Consider the following 18,372-nt stretch of genomic DNA (forward strand, 5'->3'; position numbering starts at 1 on the left):
CAAAACGGAGTAATTTCAAGTGTTAGAGAGTCGTTATTCCCCGGTCTCTGCGCCCTGAGATGTTGGCGCTTGTGCACTCAAGTCACATAGGAGGTGAGGCCTGTTACAGACAAGCACGTGACACACTGTATTGGCCAGGAATGCAGAGTGAAATCAAAAACTATGTCAGTAAATGCACAATCTGCAATGAATATGCCATTGAGCAACAGAGAGAGACGATGATGTCCCACGAGCTACCGATGCGCCCCTGGCAGATAGTAAGTCTAGATCTCTTCCAGCACAGTGGCAAAGACTTTCTGCTGGTAGTCGATCATTACTCAGACTTTTGGGAGATTGACCTCCTCCCCGACCTCTCAGCAGAGACAATTATCAAACGCTGCAAGGCTCAGTTTGCCCACTATGGCCAGCCAGATAGGGTAATTTCAGACAATGGACCCTAATTCTCCGGAGTTGAGTTCCGAAAATTTGCTGCAGGATGGGAATTTGAGCACGTCACTTCATCACCACGACACCCAAAAGCTAATGGGAAGGCGGAGTCCGCAGTAAAAATCGCAAAGAACCTTTGCAAAAGGGCTCTGCGAGAGGGCAAAGATGCCTGGAAAGCAATCCTGCAGTGGCGCAATACCCCAACAGAAGGCATGGATAGCAGCCCGGCACAGCGCCTCATGGCATGGCGCTTAAAAGCAGCTCTGCCAGTAGCCAGCACTCTCCTGGAGCCATGTGTGGTGACAGACGTGCTGGTGAAGCTACGTCACAGAAGAGAGGTCTCCAAGTTCATCTACGACAAATCAGCAAAAGACTTACCTGAGCTCAGGGTGGGTGAAACGGTGCGAATGAAGCCACTACCAGGGGACCGGACAGGCCTCTGGAGACTCGGATCCTGTGTACAGAAAGTGGCACCACGCTCCTACTTGGTCGAAGTGAATGGATCACTGTACCGTAACAGGGTTGACCTTCGGATTGCTGAGCCAGCACCTCAGAACCACGATGGCCAAAGGGGTCGCATGACAAAAGACAGAACCCCTGCAAGTCACATGGGGCCTGAGGCACTGGGCGAAGAGCCAGTGGATCACAGGTCGGCCGCTCCCTCGCCCTTAGACATTCAGGTGACATGCCTGTGCGGGAACCCGCAGTCCTCGCAGACAAGCCTCCTGTCTTTTCACGCTGCGGGCGTCTGTCCCAGCCACCAAAAATACTTCATCTGTAGGTTTCCCATCAGGGATTGTTGACAGACAGAGATAAAAGTGAAGAGAATATCAAAATGTGTTGTTGTTACCTGAAACAAATAAAAAAATAAAATACTAAACTGTTCATGTTGGAAATTGTTACTAGGTTTGTTTTGTTAGTAAATTGACACCTCTTGTCCTATTTTATTAAATGGAAGATGTTATGGGTGTAAGATGGCACAGTGATGCCATCTGTTGGTAAATGTTCATTACTGCAACTCTTGTGTTTTGTGAGATACCCGGATGTGTTGTGGTGTACTGAACAAGACTGGTTACTCGCATCAATGCCTCTGTCTCGTCATTTAACATTCAAACAATAGCCACCTATCTAACATGGCGTCCCTCTATTTTGGCAGGGTGTTTGAGTAGGCTAAACTAGCTAGCTGCATTTTCTAGCTAAGTAAGTGAAACTGAAAAAAATGACAACCTCTCTCTCTAACTGTTCAACTATTGTCTTTCTCTCTCTTTGAGTCAACTACTCACCCCATTTTATGCCCTGCTGTGCTAGCTAGCTGTAGTTTATGCTTTCAGTACTAGATTAATTATCTGATCCTTTGATTGGTTGGACAACATGTCAGTTCAAGAGCTCTGATAGGTTGGAGGACGTCTTCCAGAAGTTGTCATAAGTATTGTGCAAGTCAATGGAAGGGGGTGAGAACCATGAGCCTCCTAGGTTTAGATTTGAAGTCAATGTACCCAGAGGAGGTCAGAAGCTAGCAGTAAAAATTGGACATTGTACAAATTGGAGAATTCAGAGAGCGAAGCAATGACCCATCATAATTGTACAACATTGAGGAGTCATGAAGTTGATATTGTGTATTATTAGACCAGCCACACCCTAGAGTATGAGTAGTTCTGGATTTGTGCTACTTTTTCAGCAATTTTGGGAGGTCCACAGCTTCCATGGAAGAACAATTAAGACACAATGGTGTTTTTAGTCAGATTACAGTGTGGAAATTCTTACTATAATGTAAGAACTATTCTTACTATATAATGTTTGAAATAATAATTTATCCAATTGATTTACATGTTGACAAATTAGAGAAAATGTTATATCATATGAGATGTGATTGAGTATGTACGACAGATACTGTATAGGAACCTAAACCACCATAGACTGTGTTTTGGCAGTGCTAATTTGGAGGCTGGACTCATTGCCAGGAAGTGGACCTGTCATTCCGATTTCTTGCCGTGTCCTTGTTAGCTAGCTAGCAATAACCAATGTGTACCATCTGGAAATATGATTTAAATAGTGCCTAAGCGCGACTTTATAATACATTTGCACTCACCCCTTGTTGGTAACTTAATAGCAACAGCTAGCTATGTTACGAGTTGGAAGAGCAGTGGCCTGGTAAGTGGGGTAATAATATTTCCAAAAGCTCAACCTTTAGCGCCAGCTGGCTAGTTTAGCTAGCTAGGCTATATCGAGCTAGTTAGCAATGCTGACCACAATACTATCTAGACAAGTTAAACAATTATACATAGATAGACGTTTTCAAACAGCAATAGTTGATGGCAGTGATGGCAGTACAACTTCTAATGAAATGACTGGCTAACTTTGCTAGATAACGTTAGTTGGCTAGAGCCGGTAGCGGCTGATTACGAAAAGGTTGTTATTCCTCTGTTGATGGTCAGGAAGCTGGTTAACTGGCCATTAGGTAGTTACGTTGTAAAACAAATGCCAATCACTGACAAGCGGCCTGCTCGTAAATAGTTTTCCAACTAGCTAGCTAACGTTGGATGGGGGTGTGTGCTGGCCATCTGCAAAACAAAAGCAAAGGCTGACATTCTGGTAGCCAGTTAACGTTAGCCAGTTAACGCAGTCAACTAAATTAGCTAGCTAACGTTACTGTAGTATTTTTAGGTAACTAACGTTGCTGTAGTGTATTTAGCCAGGCAGGTGTTCAGCTAGCTTTCATATTTTTTTTTCGCTTTCTTTCAATCAACACTGTCATGCTATTGTTCATCATCATGTTGTAATGTACAGTTATAATTCATCTTTCAACTAATCACACCAAACTGATGTCTGCAGAAGGTAGTGTTGAATTTACTTGTGGGTCTTAATCCCTGACTCGTTTTCTCTGTCTTGTCAGCGTGGCCTGCAAGAACCTGGTCTCCAAGAACATGGGGGTGAGGTTCAGGATGCCCTTGCAGAAGCTGCACCCGCTGTCCCGTGCCATCCACCACCGGTACAACGCCAGTGCCAACGCCCAGCGCCCCCCGCACTGTTCGGCAGCCCGCCACTTCACCTCCATGTCCCGGCTGCCCATGCGGCCTCCCAAGCCTCCCCCAGGCGGCCATGGCGGCTGGCGCTACCAGCAGCACCGCAATTTCTGGATGCTGCGCCTAGCCTCTAGGCTGCTCAAGCTCCGGTACATCGTGCTGGGCTCGGCAGTGGGAGGCGGGTACACCGCCAAAAAGGTACCGCACATTTGAGGTGGAGGAGAGAGAGTTGAATGTTAAGGGAATGTATCCTAGACACAGATTTTCCACTGAAAGTGCTTTGTAGTCCAGGACTAGGCTTAATCTGTGCCTGGGTTTCTGTCCCATAATTTTGATAGAGAATCTGTTTAAAATCTAGATAGTGGTTGACACTCTGACACTAATTGGCTTTACCTGCTTGGTAAGAGCTTTGAGAATAACAAACACATAGATATAGTGGTTTATTACCGTTCACAGGATCAAGTGATATTGGATTTGAATGCTGCTTTTGTAATCCTAATGTATGAGTCCACCTACTGTTCTTAACATCCAGTGAAACCGAGGTTAATTGCTCTACAGTTGACTGCTGCTCTGCTAGGGTGTATGTTTATTCAGGTCATGTGACGCGCTAGGCTGCCAGCATAATGAGATGCCCTTACGAGCGTGTTATCTCAAACCCATTTCACTATATGCACCAGGTTAATATATGATTCTGTTGAAGTTTAGCTTGTGTAGGCTAGATGTCCAGACTCCGTCACGCCTCTATTTTTAACCCAGACTCTTTCAAGACAGAAGAAAGGAAGGGACCTTTTAAAGACTTAACCCTTTCCTGTCACTTAGAATGTGAAATATGCCCTATTAAATACCATGGCATTGTTGAATACTTGTTTCTGATTGGCTTGAAGGGCATTCTAGAGCGTGCATTATTTAAGGGATAGTCTACGAATGCATAGAGCCCCAAGAGTTGATTAATAATCAACAGAGCTCAGAGTTGATTATTCCTTTTATACCATGGTTATAATTGAACACACTTGCTGCTAGAAATGTGTTAATTTGCTTGTAGAAATGTGTTCAACATCCAGTGAAAAAGCAGCTCAATCAGAACATGTAAGATAGCCATTGAATTCTATTGTGCAGGTATACTGTGCGTTATCGGGAAATAATGCACACTCAAGAATGCCCTTCAAGCCAATCAGAAATGAGTGTTCCATTGTATAATTCCCTATAATGCACGGTATAAGTCAATGGCTATGAAGTTCATTCTTACATGTTCTATGTTTGAGCTGCTTTTGAAAGCAAAAGCTGATTTTGAAAATATTATTGACATTGTTGAATTAGATTTTCATAATAGCAATATAGGACTAATGGTTTGGTTAGCTAAGCTAGCAAGTCTATTTGTTTGGTTACCAGGGCAACTACTGTAGCTACCTAGTAGGGGTGTGCTGATCTCATCGTAATCGTATCGGTTTTATCACATTTGATACTTGTGATCGTATTTACTTGTGATCAGAGAACATGGAAGTGCGCTTTAAATGCCTGTAAAACATGAACAGTACAAAAAGTATCTATTAATGCACCATCATTCAGAGCACATCTCCGAGCACATTGTCATGTTCCTTCACTCATTTGCACACATTGTTCAAAGTTAAATGACCCCGACGGATGAAAATGTACATGATTTTCATAGTCCTATTCAATTATCAACAGAATAGGCTATTCACCTAATGCATGGCTGGCTGGCTACTACTGCCTGCATTTATCCCAGACACAGGTTTAGATGAAGGTAGTCTAATTTGTTCGTCCCATTTTTATTGTTTCACTTTCAAGAGGAGCAAATAATTTTATCCTCCCGACACTTATGCCACAACATTTGTCCAATCAAAACAAGCTATCTACATTTGTCATTTTATTTTCTAATGATCTGTCACTCTGTAAACGTGCCCGGGCAAGAATAAATAATAGCAAGCAAGCATGGCTTGTATCTCATCGTCAGCAATTGAATAAAGTTGACAGAAAATAACTAGATTGAGCAACAGTGACTAGCTCCAGATTCTGATTCATACATGAAGGTGAGACTTGTGCCCTGGGGGAGGCGGCAGAGATGCCTGCCTGTCTGGGGGAAATGAGAGCATCTTGTTCTAATCCAATCATTGCAGCAGGCTCAACAGATACCCCGCCCGTTTCTTTATAGAAAGAACTCACCAATAGCACTTCATACTGTATCAGTGAGAGAGAGATGGGTGCTGGCACCTGAAAATAACTTTATTTAAATCACGGATAATTACAAAAAGAAACTTGCGTCATAATTGTATTCAGAAAATGCTCCATATCAGTTATGATACTTGTTTTGTCCAAGTACTCTGCACAGCCCTACTATCTAGTTAACCTGCTGGCTACTTCGGTGAATGTTGAACACGTTTCTAGGTGCAAATGTGTTGAATTTAGGGCTGGCTCAATTACTCTATAACCGTGTAACCGATAGTTATGGATGAAAATAAAATAATTCTTAAAAGGTTATCACACATTTTTGGAACGAATAGATGCTTGAAGACGGGACGGCCGGGCATTCGTTCACTTGAGTCTGTTTCTGCCGTAACATGAACTCTTAACAACGTGATAACTTCCTGCTTTGCTGCTATGCAGGAAACTTGCAATGGTCGCCAGTCCACCCATTATGCCACCATTGGCTTGAACGGGGTACGCCCATTCCATTCAATCTATTTCTATAGCTTCACATCCATTGTTTTTTTTTGCTGCTAACAGTTAATACGGTGACCGTGGTCTTTTGGTTGGCCAGTTACCATCATCCACAATTCCATGACCGTCACAGCCGTAGTTAGATTATAGTCGCGGGATAATCAATCGGATAATCGGAAAAGATCTCTGGAAAATAATGCCACGCCGTGGAAGTGCCACTCCGCTAGAACACATACCCCTTACTTATTGTCTCCTAACCCATCCCTTGAAATGTTGTTCTTGTTAGTCTTTAATGGAGGTTTTTTGTTGTTGTCCCATTATCACATGTTGAATTGTAAATTGACCATATGATTGAAATGCCACTTATGTTCTGTTTTTCCAGACCTATGAGGAGTGGAAGGATATGCTGCCCGATATGAGTGCATACAATTGGGTAATACCTGATTTTGTCTGGGAGCTGAGTGATCAAATTGACCTAGGTAGGTGTGTCCCCTGTATGCCACAAAATGCCTCGTTAGAAGTCTGTGAACTTGAAAGTGTTAAACACCTTGTCATGTTGGTTTCTTCTCTGTCAGTCAGTGCAGTGTGTGGTTGTTCAGATGTGAATTGTAAAACATTTTAATAAGCATTCAGACTGAGCCATTGCTATTTTTCTCTTAAACTGGAATCCTTGTTGGTGAAACTGCCATGTCCGTTTTGCGATATTTCAACAACGAAGGAGTTGCTGCAAACAACAAACACTGTTTTTTCACCCCCCTCTGATATCATTGCATGCGTGATAGAACAGTTTTTCGATGGGCAACGCTCCCCAGCTCTGCTTTGTAAACAAAACAATAACAATGGCCGTGGGGCGGACAGTGGCGCTGTTTCCCCTAATGTGGATTCCATCTTTAAGGCTGCTTATTTAGTTTGGTTCATTTAAGTCTGATGCAAGGAGCACAACATTTGTTCAAATGGTCAACTCCACTAACCATATCTCACTTTTCTACACACAGATAAACTAACCAAAATTCTGCCTGAGTTAGAGGAGATTGCCAAGCTCCTACCCGAGTTACCTGACTTTGATAAGATAGGAGAGAACTTCACCTTCCTGAAGAGCATACTCTCCACTGGTGAGTACACAGTCTTGTCAGATAAAAAAATAAAAAAAATTGCCATTTTATGCTTCAATATGCCCATGTTGGACGTTAATCAACTATTTTTGCATAGGATTAGATTTTTTTTATAGATCTTAGGTGAAGTGGCAAAACGTTTTGAGCTTTATGAATCCAGAATAGCTATAGCACCTGCCCCAAGTGGTAGAAAGTCACACTCCACGTCATTGGTTATCTGAATTTGAAGTGGGCTTCTTTTGTCAATCCTTGTCTAATCACTCCTGCATTACCTACTGTTGCAATCTACTTTCCAGCAATCAGTTAAATGTTTTATTTTCGCCAATTTACGGTGCCAGTTCCAGCCACTTTTCACTTTCCTGCCTCTTATCTGGGCTTTTGCATTATTGATGTCCTTGTGAAGTGTATCTAACACCACAATTGGGCTGCCTTGTGTTGAAATAGTGCCGCTCAATATGCTGCTTGCTGGAAGTCCAGAGGAAGTGAGGAGAGAGAGGACACACTCTAGGGTGTATTCACTAGGAAGCAAATGGGCTGAAATGGGAGGGGGAAACTTACCTGAATTTGTCCAATAAGAAACTGTTGTCTTCGTTGCTAAATGTTTTCCCTTGCAGAACATTTTGCTACGGCGTGCACTACTGAATACACCTCGAGAGCTATGGAGAAATTTCCACCCGTCTCTATGATTGACATTTTTCAAAGCATACTATAATTATTTACTGACGGCAGCTGTTTTTATAGGCTAAGTCACAGATTTTGGAATTTTGAGTACTAGAATGGACAGGAACCTTCTTCTGCTGGGCTAAAGCTCAGCCATTTTGGTCAGGGAGTTGGTCATCCATGATCTTCCAGTGCTGTGATAAGATATTGTGTAAAGTAATTTATTTTTTATGTGTCCGAACTGTATATTTGTTACCTAGGGAGCCAGACAGTTTTTTTTTAGAGGAATGATTCCATAAATGTTTCAAATGAACAGCCAACATTCCATTCAAATAATGCAGTCAATCCACAGCCAGACACTGGCTGAGATCAGTTGATGTTACGACTTAGACAAATTGTAAATGCAACGACTACTGCTATTGTTTTCCAAGAAAACAAAAAATGGAGGCATTTATGGTCCGTTTACATATATTTTAGAAGCTATTTATACATCAAATTTGTATGAAACCCATATAGATTGCATTTATAATATTATGTCAATATTATATATAATATTATATGACAATATTTTAGGTAGACAGTTGTATTACAACATTTCTGATATCACATGCCTTTTATTGTCCTGTAAAAAGAGGGATTTGGCCTCTACTGCCGTTCAGTCCAATTATTAGACTAGTTTGGATTTCTCCCTGACTAATATGGCTGCCATTTTCACCCCATTCTGGAACTTTGAGGGTTTATGACATTGCCCCTCGAGTAATTTAATAGGATCTCTATGGGCTAAGTATAATTTCCAAAGTAACTGGGTCTAATTTAGGTCAATATTAGTAATTTGACAATGTTACTATTGTATGCATGTGATGAGCATAAGTGAACAGTACCAATCCATTGATTTCACACAGTCAAATTAGGCCAATCGATTAGTTATCCTGTATAATGAGTAGTATCACAATTGCGTGCCCAGATTGCAAAAGTCGCCTCTGGACTTGCAGGCCGCAGCCACAACAACAAGCTCACATTCTGGCAGCAGGGCCTTGCCACATGTGTCCAGCAGTGACCCTGCTCTGACCCCTTTTTGCTTCAGTCTTTTGATTTTTTTGTTGTGTTCTTCCTCCCCACCCCCCTCCCCCTCCGCATTCTTCACAGGTGTGAGTGTGGGTAGTGAAGGAGCTTCTGGTCTGCGTCTGTTAGGTGTGTACACCCCACACTCAGCCCCTCCACTCTCTTCCCTGGTGCTGTTTGAATACCCAACGTTGGTGTGTGTGTGTGCAGCAGCACCCTTGCAGACGTGGTTAACAGGGGTTTGGAGCCAAAGACGATGTCAAGTGTTCCTGGATTGGCACCTCCTAACTCAACACGATTGGCTTTACTTATTTACCAACTGATTTATTTGTCCAATAGAGCATCACAGTGGAAATGTCATAATACCCTTAAAACCTAGCAGTTAAACCATACGTTTATCCCATTGGGGATTTTAAGACTTAAAATAAGCACTGTGTTTCGTGTCGGTTTACCCTGGTGGTGTGTTTTGATAACCATGTACATCTCTCTCGGACAAGGTGACTTTTATCAATATATTCTGCTCTATTTATTCTCAGATTTGAAAATGCTAATTATCTATTTAAAACTTGCACAGAATTGTCAATTTAAAGAAATGTATCCAATTTATTCATTGCTACGTTTAGCTAACATTAGATAGTTAATCCAGAGATTCTTACCTTTGCTTCGATTCGGCAGTCTCGTCCAGATCATGATGGTATTTGTAGTTCTTTATGATAGCCACGTTAGAAGCAAATAAGCGTCTCATTTTCTTGCTGGAAAATACAAGTTAATATATTGATAAAAGTCACCTGTTCCTTGAGAGACTTACACGATTATCAAAACGTTACCCCAGGATAAGCCTACACAAAACACAGCCATTATTTTAAGTGTTTCTAAAATCACCAATGGGGGGAAAATGAACGGTGGAAAAACAATTGGAACCATTTCCCTGTTTGAATGCTAGGTTTTATGGGTATTATGACTCATTCTGTGGTACTCTATGCTGCTGTCTGAGACGCCAATGACAAATTATTAATGGAAGGATTTGTCTTTTGGGTGTCCATAGTACCAGAGTGTGCTTTGATTGACACACAGGCTTTAATTGATGCAGAGGATTTAACCTTTTGATATTGATATCAAAAGGGTGCAGAGAAGGACATTTTGTGTACTGTCCCATTGTGTAATTGAATTCCTCTAAAAACACAATTCCTCAAACTGAATTGGACAAACTTGGAATTAATTGAATTGGATATGATAATGAGGATCTTTATCCTTCTGGTCTACAGTGCTCTTAACAACAGATACAGTCTGTTTGTTTTGCATAGTCTCCTCTTCTCCCTTGTCATGCAGTTTAGTCTGACTGTGGCTTTTGTCTGTTCTGCTTGTGTGTTTCTGTATTTTGACTTTCAAGTTCCTCCTCTCTCTCTGGCTTCCCTGGGCTCTCCCCCCTCCTGTACTTACATTATGGGATCCCTTATCCTTGGCTGAGAGGGCTCTCCTTGTCTGCTGGTAGCTGATGCTTCTCAGATGTTTGGAAGAAGCGCAGTGTCTTTGATGGATGCAAACACCTCGAACCACATCCCTCCCTCTTCTTTGACTTGCTAAAACAATGGGTGTATTCCTTTCATGTCCCAAGTGGTTCCCTATGTAGTGCACTACTTTAGACATGGGCCCATGTGGCTCTTTTCAAAAGTAGGGCACTATATAAGGAATAGAGTTCCATTTGGGACGCAGTCCTGTACGGTATGTGCAAGGCTTGTTATTGACAGGGCTTTCATTGGCTGGACGAGAGATTGTTGTTCCATGACACTCAAGGGCAGTTATTAAGCGATAAGGCCCGTGGGGGTTTGGTTTATGGCCTACACACCACGACGAACGGCTGTTCTAAAGCACGACGCAACACGGAGTGCCTGGATACAGCCCTTAGCTGTGGTGTATTGGCAATATACCACAAACACCTGAGGTTCCTTATTGCTGATAAGGCAACTGGTTACCAAAGTAATTAGAGCAGAACAAATTATCACGGCTTTCAGCCAATCAGCAAATTCTATTGTGAGCAATATTTTCCAAACATTTGAGATTCTGTCACATGGGACCGGGTGCTTCTTCTGATCTGGGGCATAGATAAAGGCCTCTCTAATGTTGGGCATGCCATTACTTTTGACTCATTATTACTTACTGCTAATAAACTATTAAAGATAATGTATTATCATGTGTGGGTAACCTTGTGTTTGTCAAGTGTTATAATTGACTGTTTTGTTGTCTCCTAGCAGAAGCCCCTGGGGACACTCCAGTGAAAGCAGCCACAGAGGTCCCGGTCACCGCCACACCGGAGGCCAGCGACAAACAGTTCAAGAAGGCAAGCATGCTCTGCACCGCCTTACTAGCTTACCCTCACTCCCTGTGACATATAGCTGTGTCTCATTGTGGAAAGAAACTGCTGCTTGTTGAGTTCGCAGTTTGGGGCAATTCCATTTCAGCTCCAGGCAATTTGGGAAATGAAGTGAGATTCAATTCTTGAGTTGAAAACTGCTAGAGGTAAAGGGCAGTATTCAGGTTGTTAACTGAATTTCTGCTTATTTTTACTGGAATTGACCCCCATTCTGGCTGCCTGTTTATGGATAAGTGGTTTTTAATATTGTATGTTGTTGACCATTGAAAATAGCAGAGATTTGTACTCTGTACAACTGAGGTTCGTATACCAGCTTTTATTTTGTCACATGTACAACATTATATTTTTTCCTGCTAGGGAATGCAGGTATGTTTTTTTTGTTGTTGTGTTACCATTTGTGACATGGAGGTGATCATTAAGTCCTCAATCTTACAGAGTAATTACATCATGGCTAGAAAATCATATGGGCTATATGCACTTATGCTGATATTTGCCCTTGCTTCCCCCCCCTCATGCTCCTCTGTGTTGTTTTTCCAGAAGTCTCATGCTGCATTCAGGAGATGATACTCTTTAGCTTCTGAACAGTACTTTTGTGTCTTCCTCTGTTTCATTCCCGTTGTCTTCACATACTGCCCATTTTATATTGTTCCTCTGCTCCCAAGGGGCTCTTCCGCTGTTGTCCTCAAGTTCAATGGAATAGTCCCGCTTTTAATGTTTTCACGCTGTTCAACCCTAGTGACTTTCATATGTTAAAAGAGTGACCTATTGTAGAACAATAGGCTGAATATTAGACAATCTATGGCATCCATATACCTCTACCCTGCTTTTAATCAAAAGCAGTGGTCCCAACATGATTTAAAAAAATATATATATACATTGTCATAGACCAACTTAGGGACCGTTGGGCTTGAGCTTAGCTCCTCTCCCACTGGACGGCATCACGCTTTCTGCTCCATCCTTGACAGATCACTCATTGCTAGAATTCCTGGTTAGCGGATTCACAGATTTCCTGCTTATTCCCTCCTGATTCCAGCAATATTCCAAATGGGATTTCTGGAAAACCTGAGAAATTTGCAACCCTATTCCCAGTGCAGCTTGCTTCGCTAATCATCAGGCTAATTTTAGCAGAGAATATCCTTTTCAATATAATTACATGTGTTGAATATCAGCCACATTTTAAATAGCTTACCCGCTTTCAATTATGTATCCAGTACATCTACACATGGGCTTTTTTTCTTCAAGACCTCAATCCACGATTTCTTGAGTGTTCATTTGTCATATCTACATTGCCTCGCCTAGCATAATCATTCTTTAAGTTGCAGGGTATCAGTTGTGTTTTGGTATGACTAAAAAAGCCATAGTGATGGAAGACTGCTAAGAAACCATTACTCTACAGAATCCTTCCCTGTGTGCCACTGGCTGAGGGACACTGGTTGGGATATCAGTTGCTTCGTCCGCGTTCAGATCTCCAGACTGGCAAGTCTGTTCTGGAGTCTCTTTGACAGAGAAAAACTGACTTTGTTGGGTACCGATGATGTTGGCAAGATCTAGGAGCTAGACGTCGATTCAGTTTACCCACAAGCTTTGACAGAATGGTGACCATCGATGATGATGGGCATAGGCTAGGCATAGATCGACATTGGGTTGTCTAGCTGTAGGTCAGCCCTGGCTCCAGCTCCAGCTTAGTTGGTTGGTCAGTGGGTTGCTGGACTGACGGGTACAGTAGGTTGTGTTGACGGCTGTGTTGCTCCTGCCTCTCTCTCACTGTGACGTCCCTCAGGGTCTGCTCGGCGAGCTCATTCTCATTCAACAGCAGATCCAGCAGGCCGAGGAGGAGGTCCGGCGGGCCGCCGCATCCAAAAACGCACGGCCAAGCCCAGATCCCGCCCCCAGCCCACCCCCACGCCCGCGCCTGATACCCGAGCCAATGCCAACCACCACCCCGAACCCCAGTCCCAGCCCCCCTCAGCAGAAACGCAAGGTGAAGGTCCTACCCCTCCCCACCCCCCCCCCTCCCACCACCCAGCTCTCATCTGTAGAAGCCCCCTTCAGAACGTAAACAGTAGAACTGCCCACAAAACCACCCGCCCTCCTCAGGATGGACAAACCCCCTGCCGTTTAAATTCACACGAATGGAGATTTGCTGAGTAATTTAATATGAATGCTGTTTATGAGATTGGTGGATGAAATTCCTATGATCCTATACCGTTTGGATTTGCCTCATTTAGCAACCCTAGAGCTCCTTCCTAGCTCACTATCCTATGTGAAGTGGACAAGAAGGCACTGTGGTGCACTTTATTGTATCTCTAGTCATTGTTGATTTAAACTGCAGTCTTTTTATAGCTTCGGCTATATGCTACAAGCAACGAATTGTACTGTGCATTGTTACTTTCTGATCGCTGAGTACAATGCAATGATATTAGCAAATATTCAATTAACAGCATCTTTTGTATCACTTTGCAAATTTCTGGTCAGCTTTGAATTCATTCTGGTCTAGCTGCTTTTGTCTTATTAAGTTAGTTTGCATATGCTATTTAGCCTATATACAGTTCCTTGTAAAAGTATTTACCCCCTTGGCGTTTTTGCTATTTTGTTTCATTACAACCTGTAATTTAAATGGATTTTTATTTGAAATTCATGTAATGGACATACACAAAATAGTCCAAATTGGTGAAGTGAAATGGAAAAAAATGACTTGTTTCCTAAAACAATAAATGTAAAACAGAAAAGTGGTGCGTGCATATGTATTCACCCCCTTTGCTATGAATCCCCTAAATAAGATCTGGTGCAACCAGTTACCTTCAGAAGTCACATAATTAGTTAGATTGCACACAGGTGGACTTGATTTCAGTATCACATGATCTCAGTATCGATACGCCTGTTCTGAAAGGCTCCAGAGTCTGCAACACCACTAAGCAAGTGGCACCACCAAGCAAGTGGCACCATGAAGCCCAAGGAGCTCTCCAAACAAGTCAGGGACAAAGTTGTGGAGAAATACAGATTTGGGTTCTAAAAAAAAAATATCAGAAACTTTGAACATCTCACGGAGCACCATTAAATCTATTATGAAAGAATATGGCACCGCAACAAACCTGCCAAGAGAGTGCCGCCCACCACAACTCACGGACCAGGCAAGGAGGGCATTAATCAGAGAGGCATCAAAGAGACCAAAGATAACCTGCAAAGCTCCACAGCGGAGATTGGAGTATTTGTCCATAGGACCACTTTAAGCCGTACACTTCACAGAGCTGGAAGGAAGAGTGGCTAGAAAAAAGCCATTGCTAAAATAAAACAATAAGCAAACACGTTTGGGATTCGCCAAAAGGCATGTGGGAGACTCCCCAAACATATGGATGAAGGTACTTTGGTTAGATAAGACTAAAATGTAGCTTTTTTGCCATTAAGGAAAATGTCTATGTCTGGTGCAAACCCAACACCTCTCAACACCCCGAGATCCCATCCCCACAGTGAAGCGTGGTGGCAGCATCATGTTTTATATCGGCATGGACTGGGAAACTGGTCAGAATTGAAGGAATGATGGATGGTGCTAGATACAGGGAAATTATTGTGTGAAACCTGTTTCACTCTTCCAGAGATTTGAGACTGGGAAAGAGGGTCACCTTCCAGCAGGACAGTGACCATAAGCATACTGCTAAAGCAACACTCGCGTGGTTTAAGGGGAAACGTTTAAATGTCTTGGAATGGCCTAGTCAAAGCCCAGTCCTCAATCCAATTGAGAATCTATGGTATGGCTTAAGATTTCTGTACACCAGCGGAACCCATCCAACTTGAAGGAGCTGGAGCAATTTTGCCTTGAATAATGGGCAAAGATCCCAGTGGCTAGATGTGCCAAGCTTATAGAGACATACCCCAAGAGACTTGCAGCTGTAATTCCTGCAAAAGGTGGTTCTACAAAGTATTGACTTTGGGGGGTGAATATTTATGCACGCTCAAGTTTTCTGTTTTTTTTTGGTCCTATTTCTTGTTTGTTTCAAAATTAAAAATATATTTTACATCTTCAAAGTGGTAGGCATGTTGTGTAATCAAAATCTACAAACCCCCTAAAAATCGACTTTAATTCCAGGTTGTAAGGCAACAAAATAGGAAAAATTCCAGGGGGGTGAATACTTTCACCAGGCACTGTAGGCTGCATTGCAGTAGCACACATCTCGCTTTATTCAACCTACCTAAACATACTACCCCGTCATCCCCCGCAAACTTCCCATTAGTGTGAGCAGACATTGGAAAACATCATCCATCCACATGGTGTCCAGCAGTGTGCTGTGACCGCTATGTTGTGCCACTGGTGGGATGGCATGTCTGATGCCTGGAAATCTGAATCACCTGTCACCAGTTCAGTACCGCAGTAACACAGCCTAGGCTCCCTATCTCATGCAAGCCGCTGGACTACGGCCAACGGTCCTCCCGTAACACTTCACTAACGTACGGACAACCTACACTGCATGGAGTGGAGGGACATACCGCTGCATGGTGTGCTGTGCACTTCTGGAATTATCCTAAATGTCAGTTATACAGTGAAATCTATCTAATTGGGTATAGGCCTATATCAGGATGTAGGAATCAGTACTAGATCTTTCTTCTTAGTCCACTAATCAGATTAACTGCTATAGCCTATTATCATGACATTGCAATTTGCACGTAGTTAGCACAATCACCTTTGCTATAGCCCCTTTCTCTCATCTATCAGTGTGTGTACTGTACTTGTTTGTGTGTGTGTGTGTGTGTGTTTAATCTGTTGTCCCTTCTTGCTGTCCCAATCCATCCGCTCACTGGTGCTCTGTCTCCTTCTGTCTCTGCTTTGTGATCTCCACCTCTCAAAAATGAATTGCAGGTGTGGAACTCTTTAATCTGGGGAAGGGCTGCTCAAATCATGAAAAATCATGTTTGATCATGCTGTAATAATCTTGATAATGATCTCTTGATTGATGATTGGTATAATTCAGACGTCTTTTCCAGGGCCTGATTTTACTTTTTTTTTGCACTATGATTTACTGTATTACATGTTAAGACCAAACAAATGACTTCAACCTGGACTGGAATCAGTTTTCCCCCCTTTTTTTCTATTAACTTGGCTTTCCTCCGCTGCGGTGCCCACTGGTCTGTGTAATGTAACGTGCACGTTAGCTGTCTGATGATGCTAGTGGTCTCAGTGGGTTTGGAGTGGCTCACAGTGGGTGATGGGTTAAATGTCCCAGACATGTGAGAGAGAGGGTTAATGAACTTGCTCTCTGTCTCCAGTCTTCAGACAAGGAGAAGGTGGACCAGCTGCAAGAGGAACTGCTCCGAACTCAGGTACAGCCCAATATGGTCCGTATCCTTCCTTGTTTTAATATACCCCAAGTTTTTATACCACATAATAAAAATCCGGGTTAACTGATTGCAAAATAGCTGGGAAGAGATTTCCGATGTAACAATTCCATGGCACATTGTGTGTGTGAACTGATACACAAAACAACGCTTGATTCAACACTTCAAGTTTTTCAGTTTAAATTATTATCAGAATTTCTTGCCACCAACAGAATGGTATATACACCCACCAGACAGTTTATTAGGTACACCAACCCGTTCACGAAAATGGAGTCACGTGGCCGTGGCTTGCTAAACAAAGCAGGCAGACAGGCATCAACGCGTTCAGTTACCGTTCAATGTATTGTAAGAATGGGCCAAACGAGTGACCTAAACGACATTGAGCGTCGTATGATCGTCGGTGCCAGGCACACTGGATCCAGTATCAAATGGATGGGCCAATAAAATAAATACATCCGGTTTACTTTGGTAAATGGACTGAATGGTCCAGATATTTCCTTTAATAGACTCTACTTGTAAGGTACCACATTCACCTTGTAAAGTTAGGTTTAGAAAAATCCAGTTTACTTTGACAAATGGACTGAGCGAGGATTTGTTGTTAAAGCTTGAACTTCTTTCTCTCTTGCACGTAGATGAAGTACCAGCGCATGCTGGAGAGACTGGAGAAGGAGAACAAGGACCTGAGGAAAGTGGTGCTGCAGAAAGACGAGAAGGGCATCCACCAGAGGAAGATCAAGGTGTGTGTGAGTCACGCACACCACACACACTCTTACACAGTCATGCACATACACACACCAGTGTTCTGCATGGTAGTACAAGTTAATCAATGAGTTTGTTTCAAAACACTGTCTCCTGAAGAAATAGACTCAATCTCCCATCAGGCATTACCCTAAAGTATTTTTCTATCTGTGTTCCTTCTACAGAAGTCTCTGATTGACATGTACTCTGAGGTCCTGGACATCCTCTCAGATTTTGACTCCAACTACAACACCCAGGATCACCTACCCAGGGTAAAGATAAATCAAAGGGTCATGGCTGTCTGGAAATGCAATCAAATTAAGGAGACATTCTTTTTTTATGTTCATGTTTCTTTAGTAGATCCCATAAATATTGGGGCCATACTTAGCAACAGAAGTAACCATTTTAAATTGAAATAGTTTCCTTCAGCTCAAAATGTGTATTAGCCAATTACATTAAATTGATTTATGACAGAACGCTAAATTGGAGCTGGTCCCATTAGATAAGATGGCACACATTATCCCTATGCTAACCTCACCAGGTGGCTGTGATTATATCCTGGAACAAATTCTTCATCTGCCTATCAAAGGTCTTAGACTTTATATCCACCAACTAATGGAATTTCTTAAAATGGGTCAACCCTGACCACTAGAAGGATATTTTAAAAGTACTAATTCAAGGTTTACTTTTGTTCCTTTGGTCTGTAAATAAATGTTGTCCATATTTCATTTGAATTTTATTAGGATTCCCGTTAGCTGACGACATAACGTCAGCTAATCTAATCTTCGTGGGGTCCAACACAGAACTAAAAAGACATTACAATTTATATTAAGACATCACAAACTAGAGGTCGACCGATTAATCGGCATGGCCGATTATAGCCTGGGCAGGCTGACCTTGCATTCCACGAGGAAACTGCGTGGCAGGCTGACCACCTGTTACGCAAGTGCAGCAAGGAGCCAAGATCAGTTGCTAG

The 18,372-nt window shown here is 42.5% G+C and overlaps 1 protein-coding gene across 8 annotated transcripts in view; it reads left to right on the forward strand.

Moving 5' to 3' along the window:
- The first annotated feature begins 2,359 nt into the window (after window positions 1–2,359).
- Window positions 2,360–18,372, forward strand: part of opa1 (OPA1 mitochondrial dynamin like GTPase) — a 58,488-nt gene continuing 42,475 nt past the window's right edge. The window contains exons 1-10 of one of the 8 annotated variants that reach the window (XM_036977817.1): window positions 2,360–2,577; window positions 3,320–3,647; window positions 6,508–6,604; window positions 7,121–7,237; window positions 9,044–9,088; window positions 11,212–11,297; window positions 13,111–13,311; window positions 16,590–16,643; window positions 17,291–17,401; window positions 17,582–17,668. In XM_036977817.1, coding sequence (XP_036833712.1) covers window positions 2,549–2,577; window positions 3,320–3,647; window positions 6,508–6,604; window positions 7,121–7,237; window positions 9,044–9,088; window positions 11,212–11,297; window positions 13,111–13,311; window positions 16,590–16,643; window positions 17,291–17,401; window positions 17,582–17,668 — 1,155 coding nt within the window. In that variant the 5' untranslated portion in view covers window positions 2,360–2,548. Of the gene's footprint in view, window positions 2,578–3,319; window positions 3,648–6,507; window positions 6,605–7,120; window positions 7,238–9,043; window positions 9,089–11,208; window positions 11,298–13,110; window positions 13,312–16,589; window positions 16,644–17,290; window positions 17,402–17,581; window positions 17,669–18,372 lie in introns of all 8 variants that reach the window. The other 7 variants (XM_036977818.1, XM_036977819.1, XM_036977820.1 and 4 more) reach the window with 7 other exon arrangements.

The sequence above is a fragment of the Oncorhynchus mykiss genome, chromosome 5, assembly GCF_013265735.2.
Source record: "Oncorhynchus mykiss isolate Arlee chromosome 5, USDA_OmykA_1.1, whole genome shotgun sequence".
Taxonomy (NCBI): Eukaryota; Metazoa; Chordata; class Actinopteri; order Salmoniformes; family Salmonidae; genus Oncorhynchus; species Oncorhynchus mykiss.